The sequence below is a fragment of the Camelus ferus genome, chromosome 10 (assembly GCF_009834535.1).
Source record: "Camelus ferus isolate YT-003-E chromosome 10, BCGSAC_Cfer_1.0, whole genome shotgun sequence".
Classification (NCBI taxonomy): Eukaryota; Metazoa; Chordata; class Mammalia; order Artiodactyla; family Camelidae; genus Camelus; species Camelus ferus.
This window is the reverse complement of record NC_045705.1, coordinates 40,861,974-40,887,572: the sequence shown is the minus strand read 5'-3', so window position 1 is coordinate 40,887,572 and position 25,599 is coordinate 40,861,974. Positions and strand designations below refer to the sequence as shown.

The 25,599-nt window shown below is 37.0% G+C and overlaps 2 protein-coding genes across 9 annotated transcripts in view; one reads left to right on the top strand and one right to left on the bottom strand.

Annotated features, from left to right (window-relative positions):
* Nucleotides 1-3,158: 3,158 nt before the first annotated feature.
* On the bottom strand, nt 3,159-10,633 carry TMEM126B (transmembrane protein 126B). The gene is made up of 5 exons (XM_006186694.3): nt 10,482-10,633; nt 7,517-7,638; nt 6,253-6,446; nt 5,049-5,160; nt 3,159-4,799 (listed from the first exon to the last, which is right to left on the bottom strand). Exons 1-5 carry the CDS (start codon nt 10,560-10,562, stop codon nt 4,616-4,618), a joined length of 693 nt encoding a protein of 230 aa, XP_006186756.2. The 5' UTR covers nt 10,563-10,633; the 3' UTR covers nt 3,159-4,615.
* A 174-nt stretch (nt 10,634-10,807) lies between these two features.
* DLG2 (discs large MAGUK scaffold protein 2) overlaps nt 10,808-25,599 on the top strand; it is a 1,704,777-nt gene continuing 1,689,985 nt past the window's right edge. Inside the window, exon 1 of one of the 8 annotated variants that reach the window (XM_032488772.1) lies at nt 10,808-12,545. In XM_032488772.1, the coding sequence (XP_032344663.1) occupies nt 12,527-12,545 (19 nt within the window). In that variant the 5' untranslated portion in view covers nt 10,808-12,526. The remainder of the gene's footprint in view (nt 12,546-25,599) is intronic. The other 7 variants (XM_032488770.1, XM_032488771.1, XM_032488766.1 and 4 more) reach the window with 7 other exon arrangements.

The following is a 25,599-nucleotide window of genomic DNA, read 5'->3' as shown; positions in this document are numbered from 1 at the left end:
GGTTTGTCTTCATAGTTTTCATCTCTTTGTTGATATTTTCATTTTGTTCATGTATAATTTTCCTGATTTTATATGGTTGTCTATCTTTGTTCTCTTTTAATTCATGGAGTATCCTTATAACAATAATTTTGAATTTTTCTAGTAATTAATATATTTCTGTTTCCTTAAGGTTAGTTGCTGGAGATTTAATTAGTTCCTTTAAATGTGTCATTTTTCTTGTTTCTTTCTATGGCTTATTATTTTTTGTTGGGATTGCAGCATTTGAAGAATCAGCCATCATCCCCAGATTTTTCAATCTGGTTTTGTATAGGGAAAAATTCTCCACTCAGCCTGACTAGAGATTCTGGAGACCACTCAAATCTTTTCTAGGGTTGCATCCTCTCTGTGCTTGAAGAGGTTTGCCAGTTTCTTCTTCAGAGCTCCTGCTGGTGTGTCTCCTTGATACTATGGCCTCTTTGGTGCTGTAGTAAGCTGTAGTATTGGAGCTCTACCTAGTGTCTTTGTGGTAATGAAGACTCTGGTGTACACTGATGGTTTTATTCATAGACATCCTTAACCTGGCCTCTCTGTTCCTGTCAGCACTTGGATTCAAGTAAGACAGAAAATGGTCCCAGGCAGCCCTCTTAAAAATCAGAATGATGGATGTAGGTTCTACTCCTTTCTTTCACCAGAGAGAGTATGGGAATTGGGGTTTTGCTTCTAATAGTGCCACACTGTGCTGGGAGTGGGGGTTCTGGCAACAGAAAATGCTATGAATTTTCCTGCCAACTTTGAGGCCGTTGGCTTAGTGCTCACCTGTGGTGCAGGATCCTTTCGAGTGGTTTCTGAATCTCTGTATATTGTTGTTAAATCTATGTGTCTATGGGAGAAGGAGGATCTGTGGCTTCCTATTCTGCCATCTTGCTGATGTCACCCTCCCTGTTTAGCCCTTGTTTTGGAAAAATGTTTCTGCTAGGTATAGAATTCTGGGTTGACTTTTTCAAAAATGTTAGTATTTAAAGACTCTGCTCTGCATTATTACCAGTGAGAAGTATGCTGTCATTACTTCTCTTAAGTGTTTCTCTGACTCCTGTTAAGATTTTCTCTTTATTATTGGTTTTAAGCAATTTGATTATGATGTGGAGTTGAAGTAGTTTTTCTCATATTTAGTTTACTTGGGGTTCATTGATCTTCTTAAACCTGGGGTTTTAAAATTTTACACCCTTTTTTGAGGCATAGTTAATATACAATTGTAAGATATGTAGAGGGTACATCACAGTGATTTGATATACATATACATTGTGAAAGAATTCCCCCATCTATTTCATTAACACATCCATCACTTCACATTTGTATCTTTTTGTGTGGGAGAACATTTAAGTTTTACTCTCTTAGCAAATTTCAGTTATACAATAAAATGTTATCAACTATAGTCACTATGTTTTACATTATATCCTCACACTACTAATCTTAGAGCTGAAAGTTTGGACCCTTTTACAAACCTCTCTTTATTTCTCCATCCCAGCCCCAGTAGCAGTTCAGAGTTTTTCTGTATTCTCTCTGCATGGGGTTGGGCTATATAGCAAAGGTGGGTGGAGTGCTCTTGAGCCCCTTAAAAACTTATTTGTTTACTACAATTCTGTGGGACTACTGAATGCAAACCTCATTGGCTATTGTTCCTAATCTGGGCACCCCTCTCTCAGGGGGCAGCCGCTAAAGCTGGCGTGCTAGATGTGTGTACAGGGTCCTTCCAGAGAGATACTGTGACTTGGAGCAGGTTGAAAGAAGAGGGTGGGTGTCTGCAGTCTTCACTGGTCTTTGGGGAAGATTACAGTTAGTCTCTAGATGCTTGCTAAATTAGAAACGTGACCTCAGGCAGCATCTTTTAAAGCATGCAAATAGACCCTTTTTAGGGAAAGGCTGGGAGTTGGGTGTTTGTGGCTGCTAACTGCACTGAGTCCTGGGGGCAGAGCCATTTTAGGAATTGCTTTTGTTCCCTCCTTGAGTCCTTTGGAACTAGTGAATGGAAGCCCATCGGTTACCTATCAGTCAGGAGATCTGGGGACCTACCCTGTGGGTAGCAGTTGCAAAAGCTGGGCACAGATGTCTGTATTAATTCCTTCCTGGAAGATACTGGTGACTTGTAGCAGCCTCAAGAGAAAAGGTGGGAGGTGCCTGCTATCCTCCTTGTGCTCTGGGAAGGATTGAAGTTGGCTCCTAGATGCATGTTAAATTAGAATGCTGACCTTCAGGCAGCATCTCTTAAAGTGTACACAAATAAGCCCAGAAAACTGGGAGATGGGCATTTTTTGCCTGCTTCCTCTCCACTGATCCCTGGGGATAGCTATAGCCAGTGCTCCTACCTGTTAACAGAGGGGTCTCATGGATGGAAAACTTGGTTTTCAGAGCTAGGTGTTTTGGGGGCCCACCTCTTAGGTGGAAGTCAAATGTTGGGGCACTAGGTGTTGGGTCCAAACCCTTCCCTCCTCGGGGCGGGGGAAGCTGGGAGTTTCGTTTCCTGCTGAACATATGTCTCTGTGTTGGGAGTGGAGTTTATGGTGAGCGTGTTTCTCAGCCTCTTTTGGTGTGGATATTTTCTTGTTTGCCTGATGTGTAGGAGTTGCTCAGCTAGTTTCTGGCTTTTTTTTTTCCAGAGGGGATTGCTCTGTGTGCAGCTGTATATGGTGTCTGTGGGAGATGAGTTTAGGAGCCTCCTATGTCATGACCTTGGACTGGAAATTTTTGAATCTGTGGTTTTATAGATTTCATCAAATTTGGAAAATTTTCAGCCATTAATACATCAAAAATTTTTTCTGCTTATCCCCTCCTTAGATGACTTGAATTATAGGTGTAAAAGGCTAGTCACTAATACTACGTTAATTTTTTTTGCTTTATTTTGAAGTTCATACTGCTATATCTTTAAGTTCACTACTCTGTTTTTCTCCTGCGTCTAATCTTGGGGAGGCTTTGGAGGGGGGTCTTATTACTTTAGTGAATCTGGTGGGATTCAGTTGCCAAGATTCAGTTATTCATGCTTATCAATGTTGGTATGACTGTCTTTGTGGGGATAAGATGATGAAGGTAGGAGAATATGCGTTATATATCTTTGGAAGAGTCTTTTTTTTTTTTTTTTAAATGAGGCTTAGGAAGGTGAGTGAACAAGTTCTGTGAAATGCAGCCACATCTGTAGAATACCATTTATTCATTATTAGATTACTGCTTAAACTTAGAAATTCAAATACTGAATAGTTTACAGAAGACAATGTAATCGTGCAAAAACAGGAAGAAAATCAATATAATACAATACATAGTAAACGATACAATGTGATGCAATAAATACAAAAGCAGGGGGATAACCACATGGTTAAGGCAGCTGGAGGAAATGGAGTTGAAAAGCCAAGAGAGCAGGTAAGTTCTTACAGTAGGGACCAATCTTAGTCATTGTTCTGTGACTCAGGGAGAACATCAGGGAAAACAGACAATGTAAGCACATTTATTAGCACCTCCTATACACCAGGTATGGGTTGGTTATGTTTCCATTTTTATAATCTGACTCCAAAGCAGTTATTAGTATGTTTCAAGAGGAAATAAAGTCAGAAAGGTAAGGTAAATTGCCCCGTGTGTAGTATATAATGTCTCATGCACTAGGTCTTGAATCAATATTAGCTGAATAATTGGGTATGTATTTATTCAAATGAAAGATATCTTGTGAATTTTCTTTGCTATGTTTCTAAACTTCTACTTTGGGTTGCTTGGGGCCTCAGATGACCAAACTTTAATCTCAAGATAAATATGGTTTAAGACAAGGAGAATGAGCTATGGGGTTCCATTCTGTGTCTTACCCTTTTCATCAGACTGTGTTTGTTTCCTGAAGTAAGATTCCCTAACTAAATGTGTAGCTTGGAATGCTGTAGCAGACTTAGAGAAGCATACTGTGATCTGTTTCTTTAGATTTTAAGCTTCCTGTGGACAGGGACTGAACCTTTGTTTCCCTGGTGCCTATGTTAATGCATAGCAAATAGGCACTCAATAAATATTCTTTAAACAGAACAGTGAAGCTAATCTGTTAATGATAAGAGCTAGTAAGTATACTGAATTAGAGTAGAGGAAGGGCTGTTAGTTTATTTCTTTATTTTGATTTTCTTACGAAATTTCAACTTCCCTTTCAAAATTTAGGAACATATTTTTTCCCCATAGCTTTCCCCTCTGCACAAGTAGTTAACAGCCACATCCTCAGTTTGCTCACAGAATTATGTGTGTACCTCTCAAATCCTCTCATATGTGCTCACATTTCTAACTGTGCATTCCTTCTGGGTAAGGACCATTTCTTATTACATGTAACACAATGTCTTGAGACCTAGCAAGTGCTCAATAAATGTCTGTGAATGAATGAATATATAAATATGTATATTGATCAGATCTTGAGGCCTCAAACTCATTTCCACATAAATGAGGAAACAGAGATGAAACTTGCATTTATTTATTTACTGAAATTTATTGAGCACCTGCTGTATACCAGGCAAAAGGAACAAAAATGAACTGTCTGTCCAGAATTACTTTTAACTCATGCAGCAATGCCTGAGTCCTCATCACAGAAAAATCCATTCTGCTGATTTAGTATCCATTCACTTTTTGGTTAATCTTCATATATACTTTTCTCAAGAGTACTTTCAAACATTGCATAATGCTGTAGACCGTGATATATTCCACAGGCTGTCTGAAGGACAAGAGGAAGCACCATTGCTTTTATCTCTGTTTGACATAGCAGCAGCCAATAAAGTAAAACCCTTCCTCTTGGTGGCAGTGGAACAGTATGATACCTAAAAAAGAAGGATAGTTAAGTACTTTTTTGGATGTAAATTCCAAGAAAAATTTGTTGATTTCTCCTAAACTGATAATTTCTATTCCAGATCTCTCATGTTGATAGCAAAAAGGTTAAAATTAGCTATTTGAAATATGAAACTACTATATTTTGATTAAAATGTGTCATTGGCAGCTAAAGAATATGTAGTTTTTTAGCACAAAAAACAAAAAAAGAAGGAAGAAAAGGAGCAAAAAGATGGACTTACTTGACTGCCAGACGTCCATTTTTAGAAAAAGCCAAAGCAGTGGGATATAAAACACCGCACACTATGCCAATCAGCGAACTTCTCAGGACACAATTTTCCTGGCTGATCTTACCTGGAAAACATAGGTAAATCTGGTTTCTCTTTAAAACTCAGGATAAGAACCCTTAAGAGTCTTGTATCCTCATACAGTAGTTATCTGTACTGTCCTCAACCAGAGCCAAACAGTAGAAAGAATATTAGAAATTCAGTCTACAGCACAATAGACTAAATGTACCACTTTTAAAAACTGCTTTTATACTTTACATAAGGATAGTTACTCTCACTTATTGGTTGTTGTGGAAGCAATTTTATAGTGAAGACTGTTTCCATCAGACTGTGTTCATTTCCTGAACTAAGATATAGCAGACCAGACACCTGGATTCTAGGTTAATACATTTATATTGTTTCTGTGTCAGATGTGTGCTAGGGATACAATGTTACAAAAGAGATCCAACCTCTGAACTTCAGGCCAGTCTACTAAGAAAGAAAGACATTAAACAAATATTTAAACAAATAATCTTAAGTGTGCACATGTTCCGAAGGTAAAATGAATAGAGAATGTATCTAGAAACTTAACTACCCCAAGGGAATCAGAGGTTTCCCTGCAGAAGAGTATTTAAGCAGAGACCTGAAGAATGGGGGTCAGAGGTTCCATCAGTTACTCTTTGTGAAACTTAAGGTATGGGGAAGAGGCAAGAAGTAAAATTAGAAGCCCATAATATGCCAGAAAGTAGGTTAGGCATTTAACATACAGTATCTTAATTCTTACAACAATCCTGTGAGATAAGTACTATTAGTCCTAATTCATAGATGAGACAACCGAGTCTCAGAGATTAAATGACTTGCCTAATGTCAAAAACTTAAGTGAAATAGGTAGTATGCCAAAGCCTTTTTTCCCCAGTATGTTATGTTGCTTTTTAGTGTACTTGAACATGTCTCAGGTTGGTTTCCTACCTGTAAAAAAAGGACAGTACTACTTGCCCTAACTGATTAGGAGGATTGTTGTGAGGATGAAATAGGACAATACATGTGAAGGTCCACTGTCAGTGGTAAAGCAATATACAAATGTAAGGGATTATTATCAGCAGTAGCAACAGTATATGTTAATGAATAATTTTCCTTAGCTATAGACACATTATATATACATCAATGAATTTAAATTTACCTGAATACAAAGCATCTGTTACAAGAAGCTTATAAGCAACTATGGTAGACAAAAATGGAAGTGTAGTCAATGATGCATATGTCTTCAAAGCATCATGTTTAACCTTGAAGCAATGTCTGAAAATTATGTTTGCCAATATTCCAGAGAAACCAGCTGTTGTTCCAAAGACCATTGTTCCATATATATTTAAAGACCTAATTAGAAAATCAAAGTGAAAAATTAAGTTCAACATAATACTCTCCTAATAGGTATATCCTTTCCTGGGTAGTCATTTGTTCATATTTACTCAACATCAAATGTTTCTTGAGCATCTACCATGTGAGAAGTATTTTCTTTGTGCTGAAGATGGGGCAATGAATAAAAGCAAAAACAAAACAAAACAAAACAAAAACCCAAACAAACAAACAAAAAACCTCCACTCCTCATGGAACTTGCATTCTAATGAAAGGATATAATTCTCTTTATGAGAATATTTAGACTGGCTCTAAGATGGAGTTATTTAAAAAGAGAATAAATTTCGGCCACAAATAAAGATGAATATATTCTGATGTAGCCAAATTTTCTGAGCTATCTAAATCCAAGAATACTGCTCTTTCCAATAAAAGAATTAATTTGCTTAAGGTCACTTGAAAAAAGGTGTTTACATTTGGTTAGGCCTTCTAGAAAATATTTCTTAATTAGTCCAGATACATTTAAAATAATTTGTCTAGGATTTCCAAAACTTCATCCAAAGAAATTTAAAAGATCTAGTTTTATTTATTCTGACTCATACCTAAATCCAGAAATGTTTAAAGTCTAAGATCAACATCCTTTGACTTTATTCTTGAGCTCTATTACTCTAAAAGTCAAAATGGTAATGTGAGACTATTTGTACATCATGGAATGTGTATTCCTTTCTGCTGAACTCAGCACTGTGGCTAACGTAATAAATTCCAAACTGAATTTAATTAAAATTGATAATCAGTTAAAGATAAGTAGCCCCCAAAAAGGTGTTGTTAATTACTTTTAAAATGTTTATTGCATAAATAACATTTCAACAATTTTAGAAGCAAAAAAACTTCGAGACAAAAGAAATTATACAGTCTCAGTATCGCAACAAACCACTATTTTCATCTGCTCATGTTTCTCTCCAGTTTTTTTTTTAAAATAAGCTTTCTTCATAACCAACTCAATAAAGTTAATAAGATCTTAGATACCCAGAAACATTGGTGATACAGAAGATATGCAAATAGTTATTGACTTTCAGTCAGGGTGTGTCTCTTACTTTTCTTTTCTAAGATATTCAAACTTTTTTTCTATGATTTCGATGATCATTGGTTTTCTGAGCTTTGCATCTCCTAGAGAAGGACTGGACTGACCATGTGTGTATGTTGGCATCTTGATGTCCTGGAAAACACAAAAATCCAGAATCATGATAGCTAATGATATTAATATTAAATCTTATAAATTCTACAGATTCAGATTAAAAAACATTTAGACCCTAGTAAAGTGTCAGGTACTATCCTGTGTTTTCATATATTTTGTTAATGATTCAATCAACATTTAGTGAGCTCTTATTACCTGTTACACAATGGCTTTTTTAGATCCACACAATAACTTTGAGAAACTGGCAGGATAATTGTCACCTCTATTTTCATAGATGAGAAAAACAAGGTCCAGAGAGGTTAACTTGCCTTAGGACCTGGTGTAGAAGAATAAATTACTGGGATATTTTTTGTTTTCCTTACAGTTCTCTCTGAAGGTAGCCAGGCCCTTTGTAGTTCACCATGCTCTAGCTTTTTCAGAGCTGATAGTAAAGAGTAGCTACTTGTTGACAGCTATCTTCATCCTCTGTCTCCTGAAAGCCTGAGCTCATTTTGGAGATTATCTTGAGTTTCCTGGAGAGGTAGGAGAGAACAGGGATTGCCTTGGAGAATAGCGAGAGAGCACCAGAAAGAGAGACACTGTTCCAGGCTAGGAAGAGGCAGTGGATCATGACTACTGTGGATTATATAAATTATGTATTGAGCTCCCTAATAGCGACTTGGGCAGAAGCAGGGCCTTTGCTGGAAATTGCTATGTGGTATACAAGGAAGCCTGGACCATAGCAGTGGGCTCCAGGGTTGGAAAGTTCTTGTGTCTGAAGTATGATGTATGAATAGACAGTTGCCAATGTCAAGGGACCATGAGGTTTGGCCAGTAGCATCTTAACAGAAACCAGTGGTAAAGACAAAAACAAAACAAAACTGGACCCTCAAGATCCTTTCTGAATGTTTTGTGGAACATTTCTGTGGAATTCTTACTATTTGTTAAATTTTTTGCCCTACTGGCATTATGGGATTCCAGATTAGCCAATGAATAGATTTTAAAAAATCTATGGCCCTTCATAATTTATATGAATCTCCATTATAACAACATTTATGAACAAGGGCATAGACTAAAAGATGTCAATTTTTAGGAATCTTAGGCAAAGAATCCGAGTGGATTAGGCATAAAAGATATAGAAGAGACTTAGTAAGAATCTCAACCTTTCATGTGGACAAGAATCACATGAGTTTATTTGAAAAGCAGTTTTTTGAGATCCCTACTGAGATATCTGGATAATAGGAGTAGGGTAAAGTCTAGAAATCTTCATTTTAATAGCACCAAGTGATTCTGATGCTGGTAGTCAACGGACACATGTTGAATATCACTGTAATATTCATTTCCTGAATAAGTGATATGTACCAGTCCTAACCCTAATGAAAGGCCAATTCATCCACAGTATCAAAATTCTGAAGGTATAGGCTCTTTTGAACCTTAGTGTGGTATGACACAATAAGTAATAATTGACCAGTTTCTTTCCCTGTATCATTGAAGAACTGTACTCATGCCAGTTCTTTTTCTTTAAAATATCTGGGGAGAACAGAAAAAAAATTTACAAATTACAGTTTCTCAAGGACTAGATTTAATTTTTTGCCTCTCTCTGACATCTAAATAGCAAATGGAAGAGAAAATAGCAATATCTAAGGGAGATTCTATATACTAATCCATCTAATGTACATGAAGGCAGATGTCAGTAACATGATAATTAACCAGAAACTTTGGATAAATTTTTGTTTTGCTATCATCCAGTTCACTAAAGTCTTTTATTTCTCACAAAGAAAACTTTCAGGCAATGCCTTGTACCAACCTCCTACCTTGTCTACATCCTTAGTACATTAGGAAACAGACACCCAGGATTATGATCCTAAAATACTGAAACATGACAGTAAGTATTTATTGGGCACCTTGTTTTCAGAAGGCACTGTTATTAAAGCAAAGAAATATATTGATAACTTTCTGATAGAATTTTTGTAAGTATTGACATGTAATTATTTCACCATAACCAACATTTTATCTAAAAATTAACCAGGCCTTTCTCTTGCCTTTTGAGGTCGCCCGCACTTTGTCTATGGAGTGTGTAAACCTACTTTTGCTTTAACTACCCCCATGCCTTGTGGTCTGTCTGGCCTTCTGAGATGACCTGCACTCTGTCTATGGAATATGTATCTTTCTGAATAAATCTACTTTTACTCAAAAAATAAAGCAAACAAAAAGTTCAAGGCCACTCAACTGGTTACCACAATTATACCAGTATCAGTGCATTTGTACAGGTTTATAGTTTCCAAAGTATTATACGGTTTTGTTATGATTTTATGTGTATTATTTCACCTGACTTTCAGAATTTTATTCAACATTCACTCATCATTTACTCAACATTCACCTAGTATTTGACAGACACTCCCCCCCAGGTAAGCAAGATGTAGTCACGTCCCAGAACCCACAACCCAGGCATAAATACGGAGAAAATGGCAGGGAATTTAAATGCAGAATTTTTGTCATTAAAAACAAAACAACGTAAGAAAAGCCACATTTAGCCAGGTAAAGTGACATTTAAAGGAATATCCGAAAGAGGAGAATTTGGCGGGGTGGGGTTAAGTGCCGGGAGGGGGATAAGTGCGGGGAGGTATTTCAACTTGAGAAGGCCAGTGCAAAGGCCAGGAGGCAAGAGAAAACGGGCTGCATCAATCAGGACTAGACTTTAGGTCTCCAGCTTTCTCGCCGCTTTTTTTCCATAGCAAGTGGAGACCTAATTGCGCCCTGCATGGACTTGGGAGCTGTTCTCTTTAGATCCTCAAATTCCTTTTACTTGCATCATTTCAGAAGAGTCCGCCAACACTTTGAAGCTGCAGAAATCACCGCCCATACCATCCTGGATTTCTGCCTACCTTGGGCTCTTCCCCAGCTCCCACCGGCACCACACCTGCAATCCTCAGGTCAGCCCCAGCCTCACGCCCGAGCGCCGCCATTTTGGCGACTCACGTGACCAGCAGTGGGCGGGGACCCAGAACTCCCGAGGCGGGAAGTGGTGCCGACTCAGGCCTCTCGCCTGCAGCCCCGGCCCGCCCCGACCCAGTCAAAAGCCGCGCCCTCCATCCAGGCTGTGATTGGGCGCGGCGTCCAGAAATTAGGACCGCCCATTGGCTTCCCGGCTGTTCAGACGTCTGTGGGCCCGCCCTTTTACCATCCCCGCATTGCCTTCCTTTGCTATTTGTTAGCTTGGCTCCTCTCCTCCTGAGGGGAACGTGGGGCGGCTCGAGCGCAGCGGTGTTGCTGCGCGTTTTCCTCTCCTCAGGGTGTCTCCGTTAGCTGGGGCCGAGCTGCCGCCACCCTCTCACTCCTTGAGGGTGCTCGCCTCTCTGGCCTGGCCCGTAGGTTACGGCTGCGGCTTCTCCGGCACCTCCTCCCCGGAGCTCCCAACTGGCCGCCAGAGCTGCTCCCACTAGCCTCCTCCCCTCACAGCCGTCAGACCCTCCTCCTCAGTGTTTAGTCCCTTCATATTCCATCCTTTCACCCCGCTTGGAAAGGGACCGGAGAGAAATTTGCCCTCCCACTCCCTGAGAAGACCCCCTTGCCAGCCGGTGTTTCGGGGTGGTGGGCGCTGTGAGGAGGCCTGGCGCCCTTTTGTGCACGTTCAGTGCCCAGCAGTATCTCCCAGACCAGCAACCCCCGACCCTTCAGTCTCCACGTCTTAGAGAAGCCAAATTCAAGAGTTATATAATTTCTAGTGCTGCTGTTTCTCCTGCCTGAGGAAACACTTCATCGCGTGGAGGGCGCAGGACATTTCTGTGCTCTTCCGTATAAGAACGGGGTGTGGGCAGGGGTGGCCCGCGGGAGCAGAGAGATTTCTTGCCTTTTCTACGAAAGGAAGGTGGGTAGTTTGGAGAGAGACTGAGAGAAAGGGTGGATGTGGAAGCCAAGCAGCCGAACTCTCTCATTTAGGAAACCGCGAACCGTTTGCTCAGCTTATGCTCACATGCCTAATACTACTACAGCGTCTCAGAAAACACCTTTGGGGGAAGGTTTGACTTGTCTCGAACAGTCTCAGTGTTTTTCCTCGCCGGATAGGGAGCTGCTTGGATGCGAAGAGATGGCATGATGTGAATGACTCCAGTGTGAAGAAATCTTCGCCAACTCATCCTGCATCAAGTGCCCATTGAGTAGCACTGTCACTTTAATGTCTCCATGCCAAGGGATTGCTTTCCTTCTTTTCAATCCTCTCGGTTAATACATGGGAGGATCAGAATCAGAGGGGCATTAAGGATCAAGCCTGAGGGGCTTGGAGAGCACAGAAGAAAAAAAAATGAAAGTGACAGCAAGCTGGATCCTGTCTTACTGAGGGGGTGAGAGCCGGAACTTCTGATCCAGTAAATAGAAAGGGGCCTTTCAGTCTGTGTTCTGCCCCAGAAAACTGTTCAAACTCACCCACCTTTTTAGAGACTAGAGTCAAAGACGTTTTTAAAAGTATTTTTTTTGGGTGTGTGTGTGAAGGTTTTAGATTTTTCTCTAAAGAATTGAGGGTCTTTATCATCAATCAGTTCATCTTGGAATTTGATCATGTGTTGAGTAATGGGACAGCTGTGAAAATTTTGTTTGTGCCTTAATTGAGTTAGTCATTGAACTCCAAAAACGTTAATGCCTGAAGAGGAGATTTAATAACGTTTTCTACGCTTACAATAATTTTCTTTTTAAACAGAATAAATATTTTATAAACATTGAAGTACTCGGCAGTTGTTTTTCTCTAACCTCTGTGGGCAGTGTCAAAGTTTGTGGAAAAAATACATCACTTTTTTTCTTTGAAAGAGAAGACAGCCTGGATTTCAAACAGTGAAGTGGTTTGCAACAGTTACCTGGCTCTTGGCCTCCACCCAGCTGGATCAAGTTGAGACCTGAAAAGAGATCTTGAATCCTGTGGCAGTGAAAAGATTCAAGAATGCCAGTCAAGAGGAAAGGTGGGCTATGAGGCTTCCTGTGTAATATATGTTTCTCCTTTTTCTTGGTTCTGGTATTTGCAGCTTAAATTGTATTCCATTTGAGAGTAAAATTTTGCTTGAGATTTATTGTCATAATGTCTTTTCTGTGGTACATCATTTGGTAATATTTTGCTAAATTGAAATGAAGTAGGACTTGTATTCAATTATAGACACCTGTGACTTAATGAATCAGGTGGTCTAAATCGCCATTTATAATCAGCATAAACTTGATAACACAGATTTGGGATTTTCTTTAGTTTGTTTTAGCTTGTTAAAGTTTACTTTTACACAATCTTTAAAAGAGAAACTTGTACAGTACAGCTCTTCCTCGTGGATTTAATATTTATCAAGGGAATCACATAGTTGCAAAAGATAACAAAGTTTTTTGCACTGAACACAATTATAGATTTATTGTTTATCGTCTGATTAAAAATAGATTTCATGTTTGGGTTTACTCTAATGTAAATCTTCACTTTTATGATAAAGTACAACTGTGGTAACTTGTGCTTTTCCAGATATATGCATTATTCAGTAACATGATTGGCAAATTCCCAAAATGAAGTAAACACTTGACTCTATCCTCCCCCCTCAATTGATCAAGATCCTGTGAATTCCTGAAGTATAGTCTATTGTAGGTCAGATTTTGGGATTCATTTCAGCCTAGATCTTACCCAGGTGAACTTTGTTCGTAAGGATCCTAATGAACCTGCTTTGGTTTTTGTTTGTTTGTTTGTTTTGACATGGCATGGAAGATCAGATCAACTATAAAAGAGTTTAAGAGTTGAAACTAAAATTTATATCAATTCCCGTGAACTCTATTGTAGTGGACTAGTACAGATCCAAATGTTGACAAGTTTATATGAGTTTCTACAATCTGAAACTAAAGCTTAAGGTGAAGGTTAAGGTGCAACCTGGCTCTGCATGATATTCAGTCCTACCTGTGGATTTGGAAGGTGCATTGTGGAAACTTATAACCAGTGAGGTTCTTTATTCAGCTGTCGTCTGTAGAGGTGGACGATGACATATAAAACCTCTGAAACACCTAGAAATGTCCCTTAGTATGCTTTGATTTAAGACTGGGCTTGTTTCCTTCTCCTGCTCGCCCTCATAATATTACTGAGAGAAGTAAACTCTCCATGAGATTTTGGAGTTACACCTGTTCAGACCTGACACAGCTGGTTTATCTGAAACAAAAGTGGTTTGGGGAATGTGGTCAGTAAACAATTTGACTTATTTAGCTTGCTGTTTATTTTTATTCTTTCTACCAAATTTTTTGTGCTCTAGTCAGTGCCCCTTTTGGACTACCTTATTTTAGACTGGTAATTGAATTAAAAACATTGTGTATATATCTGTGTGTATAAAAGAGAGAGGGAGAGAAAAGGAAGAGAGGAAGGGGAGAGAGGGAGGGATAAAAAGGTATCTGGGCAGGAGGAAGTAGGGCATTGGATGTTCTAGGTATGACTTAATTAAGCAGGGTGAACTTAAGGTTTTTAAACCCAACAGACTGAGTTTATTAAAAGTTCTTACCTTTGAAGGAAGTTACAAAAATTGCTGATATGTTACTGAAAACCATACTTTATGATGAATAATTTAGTATTTATTTCCTTCCCTCCTTTTCTTTCCTCTTCCTTTCTCTCACTTTCCCTTCCTCCATCTCTTTCCTTCTGTCTTCCTCCTTCCTTGTGTCTTCCCTCCTTATTATTTAACAATGGATTGATTGTAATGGAATCCAAATGTTGATCCAGTGTAAATTTTTTAAAGTATCAACAGGTTCTAATTAGCAAAGCAAGTACATATTTGGATTATACTAAAGCATATGCATTATGTAATTTACTTTATGAACTGATCTAGAGAAACAAATTATCTTTTTTAAATCTCTTAAAACTTTAGTATTAAGATTATAAGATATTTTAAGATACTGTAGACAACTAACCAAACAAGTTGTAACATATACATTATGTTTTTATCTGGCTAAGCTTACTGTCTGTACTGTTTCTAAAACAGAAGTAAAACAAATATTTTGAAGTATAACCTAGACTTACTGTGCAGAGAGAGCACTGTTCTCTGTCATCTTGAATCTTTTTTTTTCCTTCATTGTTGCATGTGGTAGATATGATGAAAGAGCTAGGTTTAATGTACTTTCAAACAGTAAGTATCCTCATTGCGCCAAGTATTCATTCATTGTTGAATGTATTACTACAATAAGAAATTTTTGTAAGACAGTTTCCTCATGTATTATATATTTTTATGTTATTGTAAAAGTAGAGAGTTCTTTGGTAACATGCAACCATGGTGAGAAGTGGAAATGGATGTGACATCTCACTAAGTCAATTTTTAAGCATTATTCTTGACTGTTCTTAGATAAGCTGAAACTACTGTACCTCAAACCCCTATTTTCACTGCTGTTTTGTTTTATGACATTACTTCCTACGTCTCCCACTGTATACTCTTATCACACTTTTTACAGATCTCAGTTTTATCAGCAGAAGACTCTTCTTCATCTTTAGAAATTTTTTTCCTCAACAGTCACTTTTCATTCAGGATCCTTTTTTCTACAGTAGTAACTTTATTTGCTCCTGACTGAGCCATTAGGATATCTTTGACCTATTTTAAATTCTGAAAAAACAGCCATTCCAAGATAAGTTGTATTAGCATTCTCGATTTGAGGCAAGATCATGTGTATAGGAAGGGGCCATTTCAACAAGGCTTGTGAATTAATCTGATCTGATTTAATGTTGAGTTAACGTAAGAAATGAAAGTTAGTGATACTAGTGTACTTCCCTGTGTTTTTTTGTGGAAAATTGTTGTTTTAATGATGAGATATGCTTCAACAGAATTTTTTAGTAGATGACAGTTTCTTTTGTTCTCTTTGTCATAACATATGTGAAAGAAATCAATGCTTTTAATACTTTGCGACTGATGCTCATTTCACTTCTGTGTTTTTAAAAAATTGTCCTATTTTGAGCTTATTTTAATTTGGTATAGAAGTCTATCTGATGTTACTAATTTATATGGCACTTTATTTCCTTTGAATTCTTCTTTTGCAACTGTTCTCAGTGATATAATGGTGTATGTATACCAGGTACTGAAAGTTGAACACTATCATTTTCATAATTCATATGTTTTGACATTGTTCTTTTTAAAGGAACTTGAAGAATGTAGTGTAATTAGAATCCCAAGACATGATATTACCATGTATTTCCTGGGCACTCTTGAAATTGAGATTGTTGTTTCCTGGGTTCACAGTCTTTCCTTTTGGTTGACGGTGTACTTCATCGAAGTGTCATTTCTGTTTTTCTTTATTTGTTTCCCCCTCTCTCTGGGAAAGGAAACTTACAACTCTTATGTTTATTTTTCCCTCATTTAAAAATTTTTCATTTTCTGTTTCCTGCACTTCGAGGTTTAACTTCTTTTTTTATAGGATCTTCCTAGTTTATATTTATCTTTTACTATCTGAGTGTACTCTTTCCATCTCTAGTATTGTTCACTTATTAAAATATTTTTTCAGATTATCTAAAAGGGAAATGTGTATCTGAACTTATCAAATACACCCGAGAAGCTATTTTATTCCTTTTGCATACACTTCACCAAATTTTTGTTTGAACTTTCATGTTTGCCATACCGGTGCTATCCAGATGCTTTTTCCATTTCAAAAAACTTGATGTTTTTTCTTTTCTCAAGCTAGTAGAACTCAGCAGAGTTAAGCACTGAATCTTCCCAGAGAGGGATGGGAAAAGATAATTTTCAAACTTTTGTAAGTCAAAATAAGATACATAACATACTAAAGACTATTTTTTATGGATTTAAAATCTTTTGAAAGGGTCATCTTGACCTTAATTGAGAGAACTGTTAAAAACTCTGCAGACACAGATTCTTGATGTTGGAATATACTCAACAGCCTAAGAGGCATAAAGAGAGAGCATTCTGGAGAGAGAAATAGAATACTTTTTGTGTTCAACTACTAATTAGGAGTATGTTATGGAGCAAACAGTAGGCATAGTGCTAAAGTTATATGTTAATTGAATTTGTTTTATAGTTCTTATGTATCAGAAACATTGCAAATTATATGCCAATGAATTTGATACCATAAAACTTTTGAACTGTCAAGTTTTTGGGAAACTGCATATATGTTCCATATATGATAGAATATTTGATCGCTCCTTTAGGCCTACAGTTGGTTACTTCCTTGGGTAGAAGAGCCTAGTCAGAAGATGTACACAAAATGTTGGTTTCTTAAAACGCTGATTTAAGGCATTCAATTCATTTATGCCTTTGCCAATGAATCAATCAATTAATACCTAACTTTGCTACAATAGTACATTCAGTAAAGTACAAGAATTCTCTTCCTGGCAGGGAGGGTAATTAAAAAAAAAGAAAAAAGAGAATGCTCTTCTTTCTTAAGAGCATATAGAGTATATAATTATTAATATTTGCTGTGTAACCATGTTAGTGATTATAAAATATTGTTTAGTATAACATTGAGATGTATAAAATTTTTTTTTAACTGGGCCAAGAGGACTTGTCCCCCAGCTATAACTCTGCTCAGGAATTTGTAGCAGTCAAGGCACGAGGGCTCTGTATCCTCAATGTAGGTTGCTTTGTCAGCAAAGGATCATGAGTTTTACCCAGTCTCTTCTGTCCAGTCAGTCATTCTGAATTCCAAGTAGTAAGCTTTCTGCATACGTTCAGTTTTTAGTGAGTTTTTCAAAACTATTTCAAGAATTAGGGCCAAATCACCTCCATTATGAAACAGTTCTCCTGACCTCATTTGTTTTAGGGTTTAAGATCAAGAGGAATGATGTATTATACAGTGGAAAATCCTGTGAAAATGAATTATTAAGTTAAAACTTTCAAAGATTATGAGTAAGATTGTGTATCCCATTTCTGCTGATGACACCATTTGGCAGGCATTGAGGCTTCTGTAGGGAGCCTATCATTTTGGAGAACTGTGACATCTTTGTCATTGAAAGTGTGGTGAGACTTGAAATAAACCTGTTAGGTTCTGTTCTATTTAAAATACCTTATAGGTAATAAACTATAAATTATTTTAAAGGTAAACTTGCATGTGTATTTAAGGAAATATCTTTACTTCCACTTTTTTATTCAATCATTTATCCATTCAACAAAGATTTATTGAGTGCCTGCTATGTATCAGGCACTGTGCGAGGTGCATGTTTTGAAGTGGCAAATGATACTTAGTCTCTGCCTTACGCTTAAAACTTATTAGGGAGATAGTTATGGAGATAGGCAATTTCAACGTTGTGTGGTGAGGTTAACATACTGTGTCATGTTCATTTCTTTGCACCGTATTACCGTGTCCTCTGTTACAATCAATAGCAGTGATGTTGTTGGAAAAACCTAGACCGTTAGTCAGAAGATCTGGCTTCTAGGAGGAGGACAAGATCAGATAATCATTGAGCTGGACTCCCTGTCTATAAATTTAGGTGTGTAAGATATTTCCATTTATTTTCTCTTAATTTCTGACTCCTAATTACCAAGTTGTAAGCAAAATCACTCGAATCCTTTTTGAGGTTTTTCCCACTTCCCTGGGGTTATAATAGGGTTCCATCTGGAATGAGGGTATATTCTGGTCATTGATCATCTATGTATAAAAGTTCACTGCTGAGACGTGAGTTGTTGTGTTTAGGTAGTTCTTCTAGCCTGCTACTTCATACAGTTGATGACTACTACTTCCCAGAAATGGATTTTAATTTTTTCCCCCTAGAATTTCTGTTGCTGTTTGCCTAGCTGCATTATGATGCTTTTCCCCTCGGGGGTCTTTTTGCCTTTCAGGCAATGCTGCCAGGAAACAGAGCCTAGATGCCTGCTGCCTTGGGATCCAAAAACCTCTAATTTTCCAACTGAGAAAATCTCTTTCTAGACTGGGGAGGGGCTGGGAGATGCCCCTCTCTCTGTGTGTACCTGAGAATCTCTTTCATATCTGAAACAAACTCTTCTTTTATTCTGAGGGATTAGGCTTTTGGAAAGCAAAACTAGAATAACTAAAAATCTCTTTAGTTTTCTGTCCTGGCACATACCTCCCTCAAGGCAATAAAGCACAAAACCAGTTACCAGCTTGAATGGGAAGAAAGGAAATAGGAACATTTAGGGGGAGAAAAATAAACATCTCAAAGTGCCAGTCTGCCACATGTACTATAGAGTTTACATGCCTCTTATGATGATGCCACGAGGTGACCTTGTGAAAATCATATAATCTTTCTGAACCTCAGTTTCCTTTTCTAAAAGGGGTTTAATACCCCCCCCCCACATATGTTGTTTCTTTTCCCCATTGAATAAGGTAGTGTATATGAACTTCAAAGTTAGTGATAGAATTAGAACAAGAAGCTCATCTTGTGTTCTTTCCACAATATGAGTTTGGTGTTCTCTGAGCAAGTGAATGACGTCATGGTGTGGTGCAGGAGAGCCCGGGGATGGAATGCAGTCTGTACCATCAGCTGGATAAGTTATCTATAGAAAGTCAACAGAATGAGCTTCAAATTCCTCATCTTAAGACATGACTTTACTAATAATACTCAGTTCTTAGGATTATTGTGACAATCAAAAATATTTAGCCCATGTAAACATTTTTTTGAAAATAGGAAAGTGCTACACAAATGCTTATCATCAGGTTTTTTTTTTTTTTTTTTTGGTCCAAGGAAGAGGAAAGTTATGTTTAGAGTCTCCTTCCATCAGTTGTCTGGGTCCAGCATCCTGGGCAGCTTCTGGAGTAAGCATGGCCAGATATGGCAAGTACACATCTGCTTACAGACAGGAAATGCCATATTGTGCTTTTTTATAGGTTATGATAATGTTTCTTATGAGTATTTCTTCTCTTTCAGTGACGCTAAAGTAATTTGTAAAACATCCAATGTTTACAAAATAATTGCAGTCTTTAGATCTGCTGTAAGTCTAGCCAGGCATTTTCCCCACAACTTTAATTACAAGTTCTATCTATTTTTTCGTTTTATTTTTCTAGTTTGTTAAAACTGGAACAAAGCGTATTTCAGTATTCAGCTGAAGATGCAATTTGCTATCTTCTTTCTATTTATTACTATTAAACCTTACATTTTTCCCATTGTTCTCTTCAACAATGCTATAGACTATCTGAAAGCATGGCTTATTTAAAAGGTAGTAATATAAATCTACCATTTTATACTAATATCCTTTTTGTGTTAATAGGGAAAATATCCTTATCAACAGGTGTTTGTTGAAGTATAATTTTAAAAAAGGGTTTTTTTTGGGGGGGGAAGGGGATAAAGTATAATTGCTAGGGATAATTACAGAAAAGAGAAACACTGTGATCCTTTCCCAATAAATTAAATTTCAGTATGGCATAATACTTAAAAGTACGGGCTTTGGTGCCAGATAGACCATGGTTTGTATCCTGGTTCCAGCACTTACTGGTGTGTAATCTTGGGCAAGTTACTTCATTTCTCTCAGTTTAAGTTTCCTCATTTGCAAAAATGCTTATCTTCATTAAAAAATCTTCCATGGCTCATTATTCCTCCTTAGGTAAAGACCAAACTTAACATTGGTCTATATTGACATTAACTTACCTCTTTGCTCCCACGGCACCAGGTACCTCATCATAGCATGATTATACTCTATTTTAATGTTTTACTTTGTTTAAATTTTCTATTATCTTTCAGACAAAAAATTCTGAGAGGCTAGAATATTATCTATCTTGTTCAATGTTGAGTTCCCAATGTCTAGAGCATAGTATGATAAATATTTGATTATTGAATGAAAGAATATATTACCCCTATCTGGTGGACTTTTAAAGGTAGGGCCATTTTGATATATGTTGTAAATATAATTTTCATATGAATAAACACATGTAAAATTAGAGAGTCAACATATAACCCTAGATTCTAAAATTCAGTGATAAAATTATGTGTGGTTGGTCAAGTTTTTTTTTTTTTTTTAATAGAAATATGCTCAACTCTGTTTCTGGAGGATTAATGGTAGAATTGTGGAGACAACACTATACTTGGAATCAAAAGCTTTAGGATTAAGCTCCAGATTTGTTATTTAGTAGCTCTGTGATCTTGGACAAGCCACTGTGAATTTCAGTTTCATATATAATAGGCATAATATGACTTCTAAGTGGTGGGAATCAGGTCAAATAATGCATGTAAAAAAGTTCTTTCAAAACTCTAAAGATGTTACATAAATTTATGTAAAGAATTTTCAATATTCTAACTGGTCTGTGTATTTAGTTTACCCTTTACTATATTTTGATCTTAATTTTCTTAACAATACCATCATGCATCCTATAATTCTTTTCTGTTTTAGTTGTGGCAAATAATTTTATGTGTTATCCTTTCCCTCTTTCTAAAAGTTCACTTATTAGCACCATTGCCGTTTGCTGTTTCAAATTTAAAGTACCTGTCCCAAATTATTTTTAACTTTTTGGTAATGTGATTCTTAAACCAAATACAGAGAAGAGTTGAACCTTAAATTAACAGACACATGATTACCTACAATTCTAATTATGTAACATTCACTGTATCCTTTGGATTGCATATTTCATGCAAAAATTTTTTATTTAAAAAAATGATTTCCCTCTTGTTTCTTCCTATACTTGCCTTCAGGTAATTCAAATTTAGTTTCATTCTTTCAGTAGATTCGGTAGTTATATGAAGATAGATTTCCTTTAACAAAATAGGAAAATTGAGGCCTTTATATTGGCAATTCAGGTAAAAATTCCTCCCTTATACCTGGTTACTTGTATGGCAATTAAAGCATTAGTCCTGACTTACTTGGATAATTATCTCAACCTTCCACTTTATTCAACTAGTCAGCATTTGGCTAGGGATTTTTGACTTGTCCAACAAGATCTTTGTCATCTTACCCTTTTTTTTTTCTCAATCTATCATCTTTGCATAAGTATCTAGTTTTAGATTACCTTCCTACTCATGCTTTCATTAATCAGAAATAAGAATTTAAGTAGAGAGTGAGAAAGGCCAGAATGGAATTGACACCAGGTGGTGATCATTATCATAATCAAAAGAAACCTAAAAGGGCAGCTACAATTCCAGCATGAGATGATGGTATGCAAAAGCCTAAGTTGTCTATGAGAGACCTGACCGTATTTGACCAATTGTTTTTTTTGTTACATTCTAGTATCTTGTTTTGTATGTCAGATTTTTCTTATACAGAGATGAGAGGCATAATAAGCTCTGCTGGTTTAGAGAATATCTAGATGCTTTGAGTCAATACAGTGTCTTCCCTGGGTAGTTGATAAATATATGTTAAATGAATTAATGAAAGTCCCCTTACCTAGCAAATTATATTTGTGAATGTGACTATGGGAATGATTTTGATACATTTTTGAGAATTACCTTTCACAGGAATAAAAGCTCAGAATGAGTGAATACCTACAAAAATGTCACAAAAGTAAAAAAGAGCTTGAAAAGTATAATCGTATAGAAAAGAAAAAAAAAAAAAGATGCCTGGTACTTAGATTTTTGAAGAAGTATCTGTTTAACAAATGAAAGCTTTAGCACTAGCAAAGCTTTAGTCTTGTAGCTTGCAGCACTAGGGATAATTAGATAACTAGAGCCCAGAGATACATATAAGAACTGAGGGAGGTATACTGTAATTATGATATTGTTGATTATTTACATTAGTGGTTAGGAATGGGTTAGAAACTGAGGTATAGTAAGCCACTCTCATCTCAGGGAAACTACTGATTGTTTAATTACTGACAAAATGAGGATTGAAATATTTGTCCCTGATTCAAAGAGTTGTTGAAAATATTAGGTAAAGTATAAAAGTGTTTTAAAAATTCAAGTTTTATACAAATGTGCTAGTATATGTTTATGCCACCATCTTTTGTTAATATGCCTTATTTTACAATTGGAGAGGGCTCCCTATGCATCCACATTCATTTTTATATTTCTGTCCTTAGATGAAAAAGAACTAATTATACAATGTCCCTCTCCATTCATTACTGTTTATTGAAATTCTCCCTTCTTTCAAGGGAGTGAGATTGAAGTTTGCTATATTATGTAGGAGTATGAGAGAAGGCCTCATTGATACGGTGACATGTAAGCAGAGATGTAAAAGAAATGAAGGAGTCAGCTTTACAGTTATTTGAAGGAAGAATGTTTAGGCAGAATAGCAAGTGTAGAGGCCCTGTGGTAGGAAGTTTCTTGGTGTATTTGAGGAAGAGCAGAGACCACTGTGGTTGGAGTAGAGCAGAAGGAGAGGTACCAGAACTGAAATTGGGAGAGGTAGGCTTTTGCTGAGTGAGATGGGAAGTCATTGGAGGGCTTGACTTAAGGAGTGATCCAATCTGACTTGTGACTTAAAAAGATCTTTCTGGCTGCTGTGTTTAGAAAAGGAGGGCAAAAGTGACATCATGTGGACTTGTAAGAGGTTATTGCAATAATGCAGGGAATAAATGATGGTAGCCTGGACCAGGATGATAGCCCTGGAGGTGATGAGATGTGATAGGATTCTGTACGTAATTTGATGTGAGAGCCAACAGGATTTACTGATGGATTAGATGTAGAGGATTAGAAAAGAATGAATGATGACTCCACGGATTTTGACCTGAACAATTGGAAGGATGAGAGATGGAGAACATTGCAGGAGAAGCAGGTTGAGGATAGTGGATAAGATCTGGAGTTCATTTTGATAAGTTTGATGCACGTTTTCTTTTTAACTTGGAGAACTACTTGTTAAACATTTACCAGCATACGGCTGCTTGGAAGCCTAGTGAAGAAATTGTTTCAGGAGTGCAGAAGTATCAAATGCTGCTGATGGGTCCAGTGAGATGACTGAGAATTGACCACTGGATTTAGTAATATGGAGATAATAGGTAACCTTGACAGGAGCTGTTTTAGTGGAATTACTGGAAAGGAAAAGTCTGATTAGGATAGTCTCAAGAGAGAGTGAAAGGAAAGGAAGTGGAGACAATATAAGTATTTCAAGAAGTTTTCCTGTGGAGGGGAACAGAGAAATGGGAAATACAGTTAGTCAAAGAGGAATGAAGGGTAAAGGAAAGTTTTAAAAAATCACTGATTTTACACTTCATTTGTATGCTGAAGCAAGTGATTGAATGGAGAGGAAAGCAATTGATGGTGAAGCAATGTCCTTGATTAGGTAAAAGAGAATAAGCTCAGGTGCTCCAAGAGAGGAACTGGCTTTTGAGAGCAGCACAGATATTTTATCCATAGTAACAGAAGGGAAGGCAGAATATAGGGGTGCAGTTACAGGTAAGTCAGTAGATGTTATGTTAGGAGCTTGTGGGAGTTTTCTTCTGATTTTCTGTGAACTTGATTGAAAGCATGATCATCAGCTGAGAATGGCTATGGGGGAGAGGAATTGAAGGTTCAGGAGAAAGATATGAAATAATAAATATGAATTTTTGTTATTATAATTGATATTTAATATGTGAAAGTGGTAGATTTGAAGGGGGGAGAGGCTTTTACAATTAAAGGCAATTAATTGTCATTGCGGTAATCATTTCACAGTGTATATTTATATCAGAACTTCCTGTTGTACACCTTAAATTTATACAGCTTTTATTTGTCAGCCATTTGTCAATAAAGCTTGAAGAAAAAGAATGAATTTTAAAGCAGGGAAATTTTGTTGAAGATCTATCATGTGATTTGAAAATACAAGGTCACAAGAGAAGAGCTCTGGTCAGGTGGAGAAGTGCCAGAAATACCAAAAGAGACTTTTGAAGGAAGTAACATTGGCTCAAAGTAAAACTCTTACTGATGACAGAGTCTGGACACAGGATGCAACTGTGGAAAACCAATGATAATTCCAATCAGCTTTCACCCCAAGTGATACCCATAGGAAACTTTTTTAATAATGTGCCATGTATGTGAAAAATTTGCATAATATTAGTTCTTCAGACAGGAACTCCTCAAAGGGAGAACAAATTAAAATACATAAATACTAAAGCCAGGAGAATTACCAGTGTAATATTTAAGACTCTGGTCTGAGCTTTGGCTGTTGCCATTTTCTTCAGAAGCTTTCTAAACATAAAGCAGTTGTTCACTGGTTAAAATGAGTCTTGCCTTTTCTTTTAAGTTACTGTATTTAATATTCTTTGTGTACATAAATATTATTAGTTAAAAATGTATGACTTGACATTCTCCAAATAGATCTACATACTGGAACAACAAAATGGAATCTTCTCGCTTCGAAAAAAATTTTTTTCACTTACTGCACGTAAAGACACTGTCACTTTAGGAAACTTTTCAAAGATATTTTGTTTTGTGGGGGATGAAGACAGTGTATTCAAGAAGCTATAATATAACAGTATGTATTAAGAATGCCTATAGTACTTGTGGAGACAGAATGGTTTAGAAGAACGGTGACAGTGATTAGTTTTAACTGTCGATGACATCTTTATGAAACAGAGAACATTTGAATTAGGTATAGATTAAGGAAAGGTAGATTTTCTTTTGACTTGTTGATTGCTTTCTATGCACTAGACATTGTACTGATAGTGTATAATTTAATCCTACTACCTGTAGGAGGAAACTGTAGCTCAGAGAGGTTAAGTAACTTGTTGAAGGTCACACACAGCCAGTAAGTAGGTTTCAGATCCAGATCTATCTGACAACAAACCCTTTGTAATATAGCATACTCATTCAAGGGAGAGAGAGTGGTATAGGGGAGGATATTCCAATACAGGGAGCAGTAGGAATAAAGAAAAGTACCCAGGTGAGAAAAAGTACAGAAACTGTGTATGTGTCTTCAGAAATGGAGAAGGAGAAAGGGAGTAATCGAGTGTGACTTGGGCACTGCATGTGTATGTGGAGGGGGTGGAATAATATACCATGGGAAATAAGGTTGAAAATTTAGGTTGTAGGCAGATCATGGGGAAGGTGCCTCACCAGTTACATTAAGGAATCTGGACATTATTTTGTAGGAGGCCATCAATTTTAAGACTTTTTTTGACAAGAGACTCATCTACTATGTAAATATCAATTGGCCAGCATTGCATTCAGGACCTTTGTTTTGTTTCATAGTTGCAGATTCTTTTGGGAGACAACACGATAGAAAT